We start from the raw sequence: 17,128 nt of genomic DNA on the forward strand, positions 1-17,128 counted from the left end.
GACAGTTAGGCGAACGTCAGGGTCATTCCATACTGTAGTTCATTATGACAATTTGTGGCTGCAAAGAGTAAAAATGTACTTCTGTTGAGTTAAAAAAATATAGCTCAATAGATTCAAGTGAAAACGGAATAAATCTGTAATTTTGTTGTCCAGAATGAAAACTTTGTCTTGAAGATGTCTCGCATAGAAGCTAAAAAGCCTTCTTTATGTACCAGTGCAACTTTAACTAAAGACATAGTGAGTCACTCTGTGTCCGTGTTAAGTGGAATACTAAAATCTTGCTATGGCCCTACAGGTAGGCTTAAACAGCTTCACAATGGTATGGGAGGCTATGTTCGCACAACTTCACAATCTTCTACCCTGCTTAGTGGCCTTTCTGCCACTCATCCGATATTGAAGGTTTTGACAGCTTCTGTACAGAATCACATATCACGCTTCAGTGACTGTGGCTTATTCACAGCCATTCTTTGCTGCAACCTGCTTGAAAATTTCCAAAGACTAAAGTTACTGCCCTATACTGTTGTTAAAATTAACAGACATCTTTTGAGCTTATGTACTGACTATCTCAAGTCTGAGGCCTGTGCTTGCCGAATATTGGTGGATTTTAATAGCGTTGAGACTCTTCTTTGTTTGGTACGTAGTGTATTGACAAGCAAACCTGCCTGCCTGCTTAACAAAACAGAAGCAGATCATATTGGCATACTGGTTATAAAGGCTTTTTTGCTTACAGTGCCAAATAATGTAGAAACTAATGTTGCTCTAGGAAAGTGTATAATTGTACCTGTGAAAAACAAGAGAGTTATGGAATCTACTGTGTTTTCTGGACTGCTTATAGAAATACCAGAACTTCAGCTGGCAAGAACATTTCCTATTAGAAGAGTTTCTTCAAGCAATATTAAGATGGCACTCTTCTGCATTTCTCTGTCAGGAGATCATTCCAGTACTGGAGAAGGAACAGTGGTTGTCCATCATGGAGTTTCCCTAGAACTAGCCGAATTGGATCAATTACTGAATTTAGGAAAGCAGTTGGTTAATGATCAGGTAGGCCTTGTAGTATGCCAGAAAGTTATCCACCCATCCTTGAAGCAGTACCTCAAAGAGCACCATATCATCTCTGTAGACAGAGTTGGACTTTCTGTAATGGAGCCTTTGAGTCAAATGACAGGTAACAATTTACTTTTGTATGTGACTTCTTTAATACTTGTTTTTTTCCTTTTGTGAAGGTCATGTCATACAAAGTAAGATATACAAGTTAGTCACAAAGTAATTTTTTTCTTAGCTAAATATTTAAAAATATTGAACATTAGGGCTGTGCAAAGCTTTGGTCGCTGATTCAAATCAGCCAGATTCGGTGGCCAAATCTCTTGAGTCCGAATTGAATCAGAAGACCCTTTAATCTCTCCAGATGGAATCAGAGCCCTCCAAATCAATTTGGACAGATTTGGAAAAATTCAATGATTCAGACATAGATACAGCTTTAAATGTTTTTTTCTAAACACCTCAGGGTACCAGGCGGCCCATGAATACTGAGGTGCTGGGGTGCATGGAGCATTCCAAACGAACACAGTGGGGTCCGCAGCACGCTCAGCAGCAGACCCAAAAGTGGACCAGAAGCACTTCCAGGTCCACCAGGGAACATGCAGGAGGGCCCCCCCCCCCCCGGCTCAGTGACTGGTGCCTTCTGGGTCTAGGGGGTACCCGGGGCCCCCTGCAGCTGATCACAGAGCCGGGGGCCTCCCGGTGCGCTCAGTGGCAGACCAGAAACTGAAACTGGACTGGAAGAACTTCTGGGTTTGCAGCTGAGCATGCGGGGGGCCCCCCATGCCCATGTGGGAAGCTCCATATGCCCCACCATCGCAGCGTTCATGAGCCACGCCTGGTACCTTGAGGTATGTAGAAAAAACATTTAAAGTTGTGTCTATGGCCAAATCGCTGATTTTTCCAAATTAGGATCAAATCTTCAGATTTGGATTCAGCCAAATCAAATCGGGGATAGTGATCCAAATCAACTAATCGAATCACTATCCCTGATTCGGGACGAATCCAAATCGAATATGGCCCGTTTTGCACACCCCTATTGAACATATATGGCTGTTTTTTCAACATAAATCTCCATCAATGACCTTTTTCCATTGATGATTGCATTCTAACATTGTAAGTCCTTAAGTTTATTATGTAGGCACTGTCATGTAGCCTCCACCACTTCACTGTTTTCCTGTAAACATTACTCTTGTAGTCCTTCATCCTGTGGGCTGTAGGAAGGATAGGCTAACAAGTCTTCCAAAGAATGTCATGGACTCTGATGTGCATGCAAATGTTGTCATGCAGAAGTAAAACCTCTGTCAGGTTCTCTGTATGCAATGTTTCAGTTTCTTCAGGGTTCTGACAGACCTCTGAGTTTACTGTGGCTCCCTTGCACAAGAAGTCAACCAGCACAACACCTTCTATGTTCATGGCTTGCTTCAAATATAAAACAGCGGAGGTGCTATTTTCTGTTTGACCCTCTTAATAATCTCACATAAAATGAAGATAATAGAATGTAGTACTTGTTACAATTTATGTACCATCAGCTTGTTAATCTTGAGCAGTTTATAACTCATTTACATTTTGGTGGAGTCAGTGTATAGAAATAAGTTGTTTCAATATCTGTTTCAAGGAAAGGATGATCCTGCTCTCAAATATTTGTACATACAGTATAACCCAGGGATGTCCAATTCACTCTGGGCTCTATGCCTAATCCAGACTGCAGGGCTCTTCTTGGGCCATATCTCTAGGGCCAGCAGCAGCAGTAGATATGGCTGAAGTGAGCCAAGCAGTGGCCTGCTGGGCAGCAACAGGGTGCGTGAGTCTATGACAGCCACAGCCCTTGTTTGCCCTTCTGTCACTGACGGCTGCGCCCACTGGGGACTAGGGGCCCCGAATTTTGTGGCAGGCCCTGCCATCATTGACCATGCCCCTGAATTCTGTGGCAGGCCTCATGCCCTGAACTGCCAGTAGCCCAGAAGACCAGATGAAATGCTCCACAGGCTAAGTCACTTTGTGGCCTGTATGACAACTCTAACACCCGTTTCATAAAAGTGATTGCATGTTTCTAGACAAGGACAGGAAACGATAGAAGACAACACTCACTATACATACATATATATCAGTGGAGACAAAGTGTTACATATTTTGTGTGTTATAAATGAAAGTATAAGAAAAGATTTAATTTTGCCATATAACCTTTACAACTCATAATGCATCATATAATAGAAACTATTTGCCATTTCTTGCATTACTTCTGCCACGTAATGCTGTTAATAAAACATTACAGTTTCATTGCTCATGACACAAGACATACTACTCTTTCCTGGACTAATGCCAGAAAGAAGCTGGTGGTGTCAATTGTGAAGAATATTATGTGAAGTAGGCTAGAAAACAATGATGTATACCACTGAAAAATGGGAATATAATCTAAATATCCATATAGGATAGGATTCAAGATGTTTTTGATGTTGAGATTTCAAGTAAAAACATTTTGATTACTAACTTTCATTTTGAGTTCAGCATTTCCATGGTATCTATTATGACAGCAGCTCTATGTAGAAATTATTTCACACACAGATCACTTAAAGCTGCTAGAAAATGATATGGTAATTGTGTGGAGGTGTGTGCATGTGAGAGTGGGCAAGAAGAAAGCTAAGAATCACAAGTGTAGGGTCCAACATCTTGGGACTTACTTCATCTAGACATGTTTTGGATCAATGCAGACTTTTTCCATGATCCGTTGGCTTTCAAAGTACTCCAAATTTGAAACAGTGATTGAAAAAATGATACCAGCAGAGTCTCGATTCCTTCTGATTCATTAGTTATAAAAGATTTGTTCTTACTGCTCATCGAATTTTTAAGATTTCTGGTGTTGATTGCCTATTATGAAATGTTTTCAGCATCTAGTAGCTATTTTCCTAATTAAAATGGGACATTTTCTTGAAATATCTTCTGAATCAATACATAGAACACTACGAAATACATGGTTTCTCTGTTATTTCCCTCGTGCTTTTGAGCTTAAAAATAAAACTTTCGCTTTCTTGCAACATTCAAGTGTTTCCCCTCTGCTTACTGTTACACAGACCCAAAAATCACAATATCAACCTAGTGTTACCTTTTGCTGCTGATTAGGCCTTATTTCATGTTTTAGAGAATACTTTGCTTTCTTCATCAACTGAAACATGTAAGGGCTGCTGATACACTCATTGCTAATATTTGGGCACCAGTCTTCAGGTTTTCTGCATTAAATTCTAAGCCCATTTAGGCTAGGTCAGATTTGGGCCAAATACTTGTAGGCAAAAGTCAGAATAGTAAAGTGGTAAGACCTGTGTCTTGCATTATTTAAATCAAAATATCCTGTTTTACCCCAATATATTGTTTAAAAAATAATCAGTAGTATCCCAGCCTCTATAAGTTGGTATCTTAGTTCATATGCATATGCTGTGACTTGTATTCCATTTTTCTTTTAGCCTCTGTTGAAACCAGGTTATGTTTGGCAGTTCTCAAGATTTTCACTGAAGTTCATTCAGCTTCTTTACTTTCAGATTGATGTACTATAAGCAAAAAACTCTGAAACATGAAGTAATTGAGGGGTTTTTTAAGATCATGAAGTCTATGACTTTCATAGTAAAGGGTATTAATAAGGAAAGCTATTTAAGTTATTTCTGCTTGACAAAAAAATGATAGTAAGCGAAGATTTGGGAAATTAGTTTCCCAGATACAAATTTGCTAAGGTCAAGTTAAGGTTAATAATATATTCATGGTTAAAATATTAATACCACATTTTAATGAAGTTTCGTATAACAGCTTGAAATCTGGCTCTGCCTGTCCTTTATCTGTATGGTAGAGATTCTGTTTATTCCTGCATTTTAAACATAACTTTTAGCTGAACAATAGTTGCTAGGCCCTACTAATCCTTCTGGTGACTAACTGATTGAAACCATTTTTTTCAAACATATTAATAGCAGTTTTTAGTGCTTAGTTGCACTAGTTATATATCTGCAGATGCTGTTTACTGCCCTAAGAGAGAGATCCATGGTACTTATGATTATGAATGAAGATTGTTTTTAAACTCTTGACTACTCTGAATACTAAAATTATATCTTTTATAATGACCTACCACCAGGCCCTGCATTTGCAAGAGACTGTACAGGTTTCTGTTTGCATGACTTGCATTATAGTTTGAAAATTAACATGAAACTGTCTTGAAAAAGATTTGGTTGGGGTTTTTTTTAAGTGTTAAGTACAAACATTGAGGTCCATGTTGTACAAAGCACATTAGACAGCTTTTCTGATGATAGGATAATAATACTTGCTATTCTGTCTTTTCTTAATTGAACAGGTTCAAAGCCTATAGCTGCCATACATTCTTTGTCTCCTAGTTGTTATGGCAGTCTGAAGGATCTGCATACTGAGAATTTTGTTTCAAAACGTTTCTTGCATCTAATTCCTAATGATACCCTTGTCTGCAGCTTGATACTCTGTAACAGAAATGAAACAGCATGGGATGAACTAAAGGTAGGTAAAGTACTCAAAGTATCTAATAGAAACATACTGTTCTGTGGGGGAGAAATGGGAGGAATGTTTTATTAGTAATTTTAGTCTCTAAATACAAGACTTCCTTGATCACCTGCCCATCTCAGTAAATATGCAAAGGCAGCTTTTTGCCATATAATTTTGCACTTAAATGTTATTTCTAACCTTCTTGAGGCTGCCACTAGCAAGAAATGTAGGGTTTTGGTTTGTATTATTTCAGCTGCCTGAGAGGAGAGGTTCAAGATCACCCTTAACCCTTCAGTTGGCAAAGCAATACCACTGAGTACTTAAATCAGTGGCACCCAACCTTTCAGCCCCATAGGCCAGATCCTGTACAGGGTTGTGTGTGAGGTTGGTTCACGGGTGCAATCCTATGTGCCTGGATTCGAACACTCACTAACCCAGACCCATGTGTCCATATCTAACCACGTGCTGGCAGTCTGGAGCACAGCGCCATATCATCTGGCCCATACTGCCAATGCTCCTCAGCCACCAAATTTCCAGACATTCAGTATTCACTGCAGGGCAGAGAACACAGCTCCATGAGCTGGATCTAGCCCAGGGGCTAGGGATTGAGCACCCTTGACCTAGATGACTCAATTATGGCTCTACACTAAAAATGACTTCAAAGATGATCTAGTTACTAATTAGTAAATAGCTTTGATTAAGGAAAAGATGCAACAGAATCAAGCTGTCTCTTAGCTGTGCTCTGCAGTGTTAACAGTGGATAGCAAAAGCTTGCTTTTGTAGGCAAGCAGGTATGTTTCTGAAATTACTCAGAGCAGCTGTTGAATAAGCAAGTGCCACCTCTACATTCATATTTAGAGAAGAACTCCACTTTAAAATTCTATCTCCAAAGTTACTTAAATTTTTCTTATAATGTTTTTTAAAACAGCTTTTTTTCTTTTTGTGATATCATATGTAATGACAAATTTATCTTGCTCTTCAGGTTGCCTGTCAAACCGCTGAACACATCTTACAGTTAACAGTCAAGCAACCTTTGGCACTGTTAGGAGGTGGCTGTACAGAAACTCATTTGGCCTCATATGTAAAATACAAGGTATGTAAGGCCTCATGAAATTATTTAACGTTGCTTAATATAGTTTCTAGGGTCAGAAAGGACCTGAACAGATCATCAAGTCCAACCCCGTGCTCAGGGCAGGAACGAGTGCTGGGATCATAATATCAGGAGGCACTACTTCACGGTCAGGGCGGCTAGGATCTGTAACCAACTTCCAAGAAAAGTGGTGCAGGCTTCTACCCTGGGGGGGTTTTAGATGAACACCTTGCTGAGGTTGTTTGACCCCAGTACTCTTTCCTGCCATGGCAGGGGGTCGGACTAGATGATCTACTCAGGTCCCTTCTGACCCTAGAAACTATGAAACTATCCCAGCCAGATATCTATCCAACCTCCTTTTGAAGACCCCCAAGCTAGGGGAGAGTACCACCTCCCTTGGGAGCCCATTCCAGAGCCTGGCAGCCCTAACTGTAAAATAATGTCTCCTGATATCAAGCCTGAACCTGCTGTCAATCAATTTGTTGCTCTTATTCTTTGTTATCCCAGATGGTGCCCAGGGGAACAGAGTCTCACCTATTTTCCACTGTTCCCCCTGGTGAGTTTATAGACGGCCACCAGATCCCCTCTCAGTCTTCTTTTGTGGAGGTTGAATAGATTCAGGCCCTTTAGTCTATCTTCATAGGGCCTGGCCTGCTGCCCCCTGACCATGCGAGGGGACCTCCTCTGGACCCTCTCAAGGTTAGCCACATCCCTCTTGAAGTCCAGTACCCAGAACTGGATGCAATACTCCAACTGTAGCCTGACCAGCGCCACATAGAGGGAAACGATCACCTCCCTAGACCTGCTTGTGATGCATCTGTAGATGCACGACAGGGTGCGGTTAGCTTTACTGACCACTTCCTCGCATTGGCAGTTCATGTCCATCCTGGAGACACCAATGACTCCAAGATCCCTTTCTGCCATCATGTTGACAAGAAGGGTGTTCCCTAGCCTATAGGTGTGTTCCTGGTTCCTTCTCCCTAGATGCGGTACCCTGCGCATGTCCGTGTTGAATTCCATCCTATTCTCATCTGCCCACCTCTGTAACCTGTCTAGATCTAGCTGGATTCTGTCCCTCCCCTCCAGTGTGCCACTTCTTCCCACATCTTTGCATCATCAGCAAATTTGGACAGTGTGCTTTCCATGCCCACCTCCAAGTTGCTGATAAAAGATGTTGAATAGCACAGGCTCAAGGACCGAGCCCTGGGGAACTCCACTGCCCACATCCCTCCAGGTCGAAAACAACTCATCCACCACCACCACTCTCTGGGTGCTACCATCAAGCCAACTGGCCCATCTGACTGTGTAGGCATCAGTACCATAGCTGCATGGTTTTTTTGTGAGAATGGGGTAAGAAACGGTGTCAAAGGCCTTCTTGACGTCCAGGTAGACGACATCTACCTCAACGCCTGTATCCAGGGACTTTGTGACCTGATCGTAAAAGGAAACAAGGTTAGTCAGGCAGGATCTGCCTACAATGAACCTGTGTTGGTTGCCCTTGAGCATTACCTCCCATACTGGGCCCTGGCAGATGTGCTCTTTGATAATTTTCTCAAAGGTCTTCCCAAGGACCAAGGTGAGACTGACTGGCCTATAGTTACCCGGGTCCTCTTTTCTCCCCTTCTTGGCCCTTTTCCAGTCCTCTGGGACCTGACCTGAGCACCATGAGCACTCATAAAGCCATGCCAGGGGCCCTGCTATGGCCTCCACCAATTCCCTCAGTACCTTCAGATGAAGAGCATCCAGATCTGCTGATTTAAACATGTCCAGCCCCTCCAGGAGTTCCCTAACTAGATTGTCCCTGACCCTAAGCATGGTGTTGGCTCCCCTGAGCCTGTCTGTAATCCTAGTGGGGGAGTTGTCCCTGCTTAGAAACATGGAGTCAAAGAACTTATTGAAGAGATCAGCTTTTTCCTTTGCTGCAATCACCATATTGCCAAGCCTGTCCTGTAGAGGCCATATGTTACTTGGTGCCTTTTCTTACTCCCTGTGCTTTTGAAAAAGGACTTTTTGTTACCCATAATTCTGGTCTCCAGCCCTAGTTCTGTCTCTGCCTTGGCCTTCCTAACTACCTCCCTGCAATCACAAGCAGTGGAGGTGTAATCCTCCTTGGTGATAGCCCCTTGCCTCCACTGATTGTATGCCACCTTTTTTGCCCTTAGGTCCTCCTGGATGTCTTTACTGAGCCATATATTTAAGGCAAGCTAGTTTTTATAGAGTTGAAATACCTCACTTGTCTTTAGCAGGTTAATTTAATATTAAGTATTACCTCTTACTCTCCAAAGAATGACATATATAAAGTGAAATTTTAGGATATCCAGAGGCTATGCTGATATATACCAGCCTCAGGATGTTTTCCATGTGGATTTTATTCTACTGTATTTGTGCACTTAACATCCCTTCAGCTTTATTTATTGTAACAATTGTTCTTTCATTGTATTCTTGTTGTTCATTTTATTGAAAACAAAAATAAAACCTATGTAGAATTGTTGTCTTGAACATTAATAAGAGGAGACGTTTTTGGTTTTGAATGGAATTGTTTGAAACCTTTTGTTACTTGAATTATGCTGTCATGTTAACTTTTTTTATTAATGAAAAGGGTTAACAATGGACCATGTACAAAACTGCTGTCTGGTGGTGGGAAAACTAACGCATGCGCACAATAACAAATAAGTACTGTTTTTACTCACATATCACGCAACTTTCCCCCCAAAATCAACCCCCCCTCCATAACTGGGGTGCATGTCTTAAGTGGCCCAGATGATTTTTTGCCCAAAATAGAAGCACCCTGCTTTGATTTCTGCTCCTCAGTGTAGCAGCAGTAGCATTACTATTCAGGAAGCTGAGGGAGTCAGTTGACTTATTGGTTTATTGTATGTTACAAGTGTTAATGATTGCCTTTCTTTTTGAATGGTCTTGATGTTGCACTTATCAAGCTAACCTTTCTTAAGGTGATTTTGACTAGGCTGTTCCTGGTCTTTCCTCCCATTTCACAGCTTTGGAGACTTTTTAGGTCTTTTCAGGATCAAAAATCTACCCACAGAGATCAGTTTTCAGCCACATCTAGGGTTTCAGCTTTTAGTTGCACAGAAAAGGGAGTATGAATTAGCTGAAGATTAGGTGCCTCTTCAGCCATCACTCTGGAAAAATATTTTTTCTTCATTAGAAAATAAAGTATTTACTAGTTTGTTTCACCTGATTAGGTGAAATATTTTTACAGTTATCTAATGGCAATTTTCATTTATTTTTCTTTCAGGTTTTTAACCTTCCCACTAGTACTTTCAAAGCTCTGGATTGTTCTCAGACACAATACCAATTGGTTGCTGATGCTTTCTGCCATTCATTGGAGTCCGTAGCTTGCTGTCTGGAGCATGATAATGGTGAAATTCTTACTGATGCAGTATATGGACACTTTTGGTCTATTCCATCAGGTTTTCCTTCTGATGCTAGGTGGTCAGATTTAGTTTCAAAATGTGGTTGTGGGATTCACAGCAAACAGCAGAAGCTCAAATGGATGGTTTTACGAAACCAGCATACCCCCTTTACTCCACAGAGCTGCTGCAAAGACCCTTGTGTAAAATCCCCTGACCTTCGGGCATTGGACTGTTTTGCTGCAAAATGCAGTGGTCTGCAAGTAGCAGTGGAAACGGCCAATCTCATTTTGGACCTGTCGTATATAATTGAAGATCAAAATTAGTTCAGTTTGCATGTGTATTACTGGGGAAAAAACAGCATATTTATTTGGACATTTCAAGAGCTGAATTGTACATGACATATGAAGAGACTATTAGGCAGGGTCAGAGTATCTTCTGGTCTCCTTGCCCAGATAGGCTCAGTCTACCCCTCTTCTCTTATTTGATTTTATACAGACTCAGTCCCCACCCCAATCCTTCTCCTAATAATCATCTCCATTCATTCCTTTACCAAGCCAATTCTAGTCCAACCTCACCCTATTCCTGCAGCTCCCACTCCCAGTCTTTATTCCAGTCCAACTTTTTTATCCAATCTGTATATGAATCATGTGCCTTCTTGCTCTGTGTTAACTGGCTACAAGCATGGAAAGAGGAGTCATTATGAGCATAGGAATGACAGTTTCCCTATTCTCTATTCCAGTGCTTGAGATGCAAGTTCAGGAAAAGTGCTGCTGAGCTTCTGTAGTCCTGGGTTTGAGTCTTATGATAGATGGAATCTACATGGACTAGTTGCAAAGTCCTAATTAGTCTCTACAGAGCATGTGAAGGCATTACATTTATAGCCATATAAGCTGGCAAAATGTCGATAGGCTTTCTTGAAAGTAGCAGGAGAAACAGGCATGTTTCTTGGAAACATGTTTGACACTAACCACCCTCCTGCCAAATTTTAAAGCTTGTGGGGATGTGGGGAAAACTAAAGTTTACCAATTAAGTAGTTCTAAGATTTTGAATATGGCAAAACAGTGTCTTTTCCCCTACTTTGATTCCCAGAGGCTGATTCTAAATAATTTTGACTAAAATTTTCCAACAAAGTCAGACACCAGTAGACACTTAACATCTTGGACTCAAAGTTTTCATGCTATTTGGAAAAGCACTTGAAAATAGGATCTTGTAATGGGAAGTGCTGAGCACCCATAATAACTGATGGCACTATCAGTTTTGCCTCTAATAAATACTAATCCTATAACAAGTTTAAAGAACACTTCTATAGCCACTTCAAAGCATTTCATCCCCTGTAATACAACAATGGGTTCTTGAAAAAATGGGTTAGAAATCAGAACTATATGCCAGATATATAGATGCTTCTGCTACATCCAATATGCAGAATGTTATACCAAATGGCAAATATTAAAACATCACAGCTGACTGTAATTCAGGAGTCAGTACTTTTTCTGTCATATGCTGGGATTGCCCTAGATACCAGATCTTTTCAAACACAGTTAATAACATGGTTTCTTTAGTAAATAATGCTTTACTTGAGTTAGTTAATGAACATTTACTCACAAAGATTGCTTCTTGCTCATACCCACTAAAATCGTTATTTTGTGCAGTTGGTAAGATGAGAGAGAGGTTTGTTATAGAAAATGGTATTCATTTGTAATGTGGAATAATAGTTTTCTCCTTTTTACTACATTTACTGAATCTGATATATGAGCAGGTAAATCATCACTATCATTATCCACTGTATCATTTTGATTTCCTGTGTAAGACACTTAATAGTTGGAAACATTATTATATATATTTGTTCTACTCCTGTAAGTAAAGTTTCAAAGTTGTTTAGGATTTAAACTATGGAGCTTCGATTAATAACAGTAATAATAAACTGGATGGTTAGTATTTATTCATTTATTTAGCACAGTACAGTAAAAAAAAAACCAATCACACAACATCTTCTTATACTGATCACTCTGACATTGCCACAGACCCTGGTTCTATTTTTATTAGCTGAGGAAGACTATTTTGGAGTTTAGTTAGGATATGTTGTCTATTTTTTATATAGAGTTCTACTGGCTAATGTAGCATTTGACTCTGATCTGGGAATATTCTGCTCCCTAAACAGAAAATTTCAGCAGATTTTTTGCACTAATCCCATTTAAAGATCATGAAGCCGATATTTCTCCTTAGGTATGTGGGTAGGTGGAAGGGTAGAAGTTATTTGGTGCACGTGAAAATGGGGGACAGCACTTTCATGTAATAAGGTCACTGCTTAGCTAGTATAAACTGTCTAAGTTCCAGGGGCATTGGATATTTCTCACTAGGGGAGGATTTTCTCCTATATTCCTTCCAAATCTACCCTCCTTTACACACAGCAATATGACTGAGAGGTCATGTTTTTAATGTTACTCCAGCAGTATGGCTCAGATACTGGCCATACACCCAGTGGAGAGGGAAATAGCAGAGCATGAAAAAGCCATCTGCTGTGTGATTGTGGTGGGAAATTTACTACATTAGGGGACTGCTTCTCACAGAGCCCCAGTTTCTGCAACTCAAAGCTTTCAACTGTGCAACGTATCATCATCTAGAAAGGGACTGAACTGGAAAAACAACGAACATATATATTTTTTTAATTCTCTCACCTTCTGCAGTTATTTCTGTGAAGGGGACTCTTTGTTAGGGAGCAGAAAAAAAGGTACAAGAAAATAATACTGTGCTATAAATGAGCTTTGAATTATTCATGTAGATAAATTGGTTTATTTCTGAAAAGAATACTGGAACCTCTGAAAAATATTCACCTAGCCATTTCAAAAAAGATTCTAATCTGGAAGCAGTACGGAGCCAAATAACGCTGCTAAAGATTATCTAAAAAAAAAAAACCCACGTGCCCAGATTTTGTTGTGATAAAGTACACGTTATGCTAGCTTTCCCTTCCAATTTTCTTTTCCAACACCATTCTTTCAAATCGCTGTTGTACAGTGTTGTCACGACTGGAAATAAATTGTCTTGAACAACTCGGCTTTGTCTCCATGTTACTTATAAAAATTAAAATTGTATCTTACTCCTTGTATGCCAGATCCAACGATGTAGAAACTGCCTCTTCACATCTGACTGAACACGATTTCTAGGTATGAAGCTACTCTGCTGACATGTTTGTCATCTTGGAAGTACAGGCTTGTTAAGAGGAACCATGTCAAACTAGCCAATAGGATATATGAGATGGGGTAGGTCTTAAATGCTGCCTCTGCAGAGTAGATGCCTGACTCAGCATGCATAGCACAGAATCCTCCCCCAAGGATAAATGCCTATAATCATTCTCTCAAAGCTCAGCAAGACTCTCCTTTAAAGAAATTGCTACAAAAAGTATAGATGCTCCCCTTACTGAATAGCCTAACCTTAGAGCACTCACCAAGATGCAAAAGACCCAGGGTTAGTTCTGCCTGGGGTTTCAAATCTACCATTCCCACCTGCCAGGGGAGTGCCCCAACTGCCAAACTATTCCGTGTTGGGCCACTCCTCACCTCTCCTGCTGCATCTGTGCTATGGTGCACATAAAAAAAAAAAAAAGTATAGTTAATTGTACTAAAGACAGGGATCATGATTGTAGCTCAGTGATTAGAACATACAGCAGGATGGGATCATGATCCCTATTTCTGTAATTTTGTTTAAAAATGTATAATCAGACTTTGGTAATTTTTAGGCCAAAGAGGAATGTGGCTAGTAGGTCTAGGGAGAACCCTAGGGTGAGGCAATACCTGAGCCCTAAATGATATGCTCTTGAAGCCTATTGCAGAACCAAGTATGGAAGAGAAGTCTGTAATGCACAAGACCACACTACTTGCTTTCCTTTGACAGTCTTCTCCATTGACAAGAATCTCATCTTTTGGTCAGTAAAAGACAGTATTGCATTGCAAAAATGTAGGATGAGTTTCATGCATTTCTAGTAAGCTTGAATACGCGCTAACAGTATAAGAAATGAAGTTAAAAGGGTTGGTGGAATAAGACCCTTATTCTGTTTTTGCAATATTATGTTTCTGGTGGCTTTGTTCTCCATTCCGATAAGAAAAATATTAATTGAGTTCAGCACAGAATGTACATATTATCAATTACAATTTCTGCAACATTACTAGAGCCTTACCCATTCAAACAGACTATTGTATCCCAGTGACACAGTGTGTACCACCCTTACCTTTAACTTCATAAGTAAAAAGACTTTCATTAGCAAATGCAGGTAAATACTTCCCTTTTTAAATTGTGTTCAGAGGATCCTTTCAGCATATATTCTGTATGTTTTCTGACTCTAAATTGCTACAGTAGGACATTCAGTCCACATAATGAATTTCCTTTACCAAATGCTTAAAATTCCTCTTGAAGTAAATTCATGGAGAAATGGAAGACTTAAAAAAGAATCACAGACTGTGTTGGGAAATAAGAGGAGTTGTGTACAGTAGAGCTTGATTGTATTGCACAGTAAACAAGGCAGTTTATAAATAATGAAGTTTTGAACATCACCTTATGCAAAGCTTCAAAATAGAATGTTCCATTTACTATTCAATTCATTTTTTGACTGCACATGCCTTTTTGATGAAGTAAAGCTTTAAGCTACTCTGCCTTGGTTTGATCTTTAAATAACACTGCAGACTGAATGACAGAAACCTCTTTTTCTTTGCTTATGTACAGCTTCCATCCAAGATGAAAAGAGAAGTCATAGTCCTCAGTTATATTCATTTTCTCTTACTCCTCCATTTGCTGGTCACGTGAAGCAAGCTGTTTTCAGCAGTCATTGCTATAGATTAATTTTTAGTTACTCATGGACAAATCTGCCAGTTTGTCTCCTGGTCTTTTTGATTTGTATTTTGTGTATGCTTATACCGAATACACATGATGAGATTCTGCTTTGTGCAATTCAAATTTGAAACCCATAATTAAACATAGAATTTTCCAGCCTTTGATTCTGTAGTTTTGTTAATTAGGAGCATGAGTAAATAGAAGGGCTGTGCAAAGCTTCGGCTGCTGAAGGAGATTTGGCTCGATTTGGCGGCTGAATCTGAATAGAATTGGGAGACCAATAAAAGGTCCAAATCGATTCAGAAAGAGCCAGGAGCTGGGGCTGGGAGAGTGGGCGTGGGATGGGGCCTCTTTGATTCGGAGATTCAGCTGAATTGATTCAGGACAGTGATTCAAATCACTAAATCGAATTACTGTCCCCCAAATTGGCCGAATCCAAAGCAAATACTAGCCACTTCACACAGGCCTAGTAAATAGTATCTTTATCATTTTTGTGAAAAATTAGCAAAGGATGACATACAGATAAAATTACTAATGTTCAAACTTTTAGCTTTTGAAGCAATGATTTCACTTCTGGAAAATGTCAAATGGAAATTTGCAAAGATTAAATTAGTTGGGTTAAGATAGAGTCTGTTAAGTTATGTGGCAACAGAGATCATTTTCATCTCATTATCTTACAGTATACCAAGCAAGCTATGAAAACATCAAGGATAATTGAACCAAATGATGGTGTATATCTTAGTGCATAGAAAAACTCCTGGTAATACTTCAGTTAATAATGAGCCTGTAACATATATAGCTCCAGAAGTAGAGTGTTTTAATTTCTTTAATAACAGCTTGCCATCCAGTCCAAGAATGTCAAGTTTAATGAGTACTTCTGTTAACAGAAAATTAAAGCAATAGTGTATATATTTTAAGTAGAAACTGTTGCTGATGACTTTGTTTGTCTTGCTACTAAAAGATCCATTTAGAGTCACTGCAAAGTAAATTAAGTGTTTTGATTTTTTTGGACTTTTTGCCATTGATTTTCTTTCTTTTAGAAAATCATAAGTTAGAAGAGTATACCTAGAACCTGTAGCAGGATCTGGAGAAATAGCTGCCTAGTATTTTTCAGCTCTAAAATTTCAGCAGGAATTAAATAGAAACTTTTCTGGTGTGAAAAAAATCCTTGGTTGATTTAACTTTCCTTGCCCCCTGAAAAAAATCACTTTGATTGCCCTAACTTTGAATATTTTAAGTCTACATGATGAACAAGTAGTAATCTTTTAATAATAATGGAGGCTTATTTTCCAGTACTTCACTACAAAGAAGGACGATCTTGGGGTTGGAGAGTCGCATAGGTTTAAGTCCTTGCTCTGCCCTTAACATTCTGTGCATCACTGGGAAAATTACCTATGCTCTCCATTCCTCATTTTCCCATCCATAAAATGGGCATAATACCTCTTCCCCATTTCACAGACTTGTGAAAATTAATACAATACAAATTGTGAAGCACTCACATTTTTTAGATAAAGGAGGCTGTATAAGCGAAGTAGATTAGCGATGCATGATAATTTTATGGATCTTGAAATGAGTTTTGTTTTGTTTTGGTTGTTTCTGATGTACATTAAATGAAGCATGACTTGTAACTGTCTACTGCACAGTACTATGGTCTGTCATTTTTCTCTCTCCCTTGTTATCTTTAAAGGAAGAAGAAGTGCCATTAAGAAACTTAAAAGTACTTCAGAAGAATCCCAAATGACTATTGAATTAATAGTCTGCATATACATTACAGTATAAATTTATAAGTGCATAACCATTAGACACCATTGTTTCCTCTAAACTCCCATTTCATTTACTTCAGGGTGGGCAGTGTACAGTGAATTATGAACCTTCAATAGTTCCATGCCTTATTTTGGGGTATTTTTTTTTAATACATTAAAAAAGTAAAGAGTAAATGCATTAAATTACTGCACTCGGTCCAAATTTACATTGGAATAACTCTGGCCAATTCAGCTGCACTGAGTTATACCAGTTGGGAATCTAGCCTAATTCTGTCAGTAGGATATTTCCTGTCTGAGACATTTGGTTAGCTTTACATTTAATAGCTATGCTAATTTTAGCTCTCCCTAGCTTGAGAGAATTCAGAGTTGCCAAAATCTACAAGGAAAGTTATTTCCAAACAGCTAAACCCAAACACAGAGTGTGTAAAACCAACCCCCCTGCCCCCAAATTAAAATTTAAATTGTTTGTGCCTTTCATTTGCTGTGCTGAATAGAATACCATACATAGCCTTTGTCATGTTTTCACCTGTGAAGTGACTCAGCCAAGTACT

General features: G+C 39.4%; 1 protein-coding gene across 1 annotated transcript; it reads left to right on the forward strand.

Moving 5' to 3' along the window:
- Window positions 1–174: 174 nt before the first annotated feature.
- MKKS (MKKS centrosomal shuttling protein) lies at window positions 175–13,045 on the forward strand. The gene is made up of 4 exons (XM_090051362.1): window positions 175–1,165; window positions 5,369–5,544; window positions 6,512–6,622; window positions 9,876–13,045. The coding sequence occupies exons 1-4, from the start codon at window positions 175–177 to the stop codon at window positions 10,314–10,316; spliced, it is 1,719 nt and encodes a 572-aa protein (XP_089907488.1). The 3' UTR covers window positions 10,317–13,045.
- The last annotated feature ends 4,083 nt before the right edge of the window (window positions 13,046–17,128 follow it).

This window comes from Crocodylus siamensis, chromosome 1 (genome assembly GCF_052110815.1).
Source record: "Crocodylus siamensis isolate JL-2025a chromosome 1, ASM5211081v1, whole genome shotgun sequence".
NCBI lineage: Eukaryota > Metazoa > Chordata > Crocodylia > Crocodylidae > Crocodylus > Crocodylus siamensis.

Coding starts and splice junctions, on each gene's coding strand:
- MKKS (XM_090051362.1), top strand. CDS start 175: ATGTCTCGCATAGAAGCTAAAAAGCCTTCTTTATGTACCAGTGCAACT. Junction 5,545..6,511: donor CAGCATGGGATGAACTAAAG/GTAGGTAAAGTA, acceptor CTTGCTCTTCAG/GTTGCCTGTCAAACCGCTGA. Junction 6,623..9,875: donor CCTCATATGTAAAATACAAG/GTATGTAAGGCC, acceptor TTTTTCTTTCAG/GTTTTTAACCTTCCCACTAG.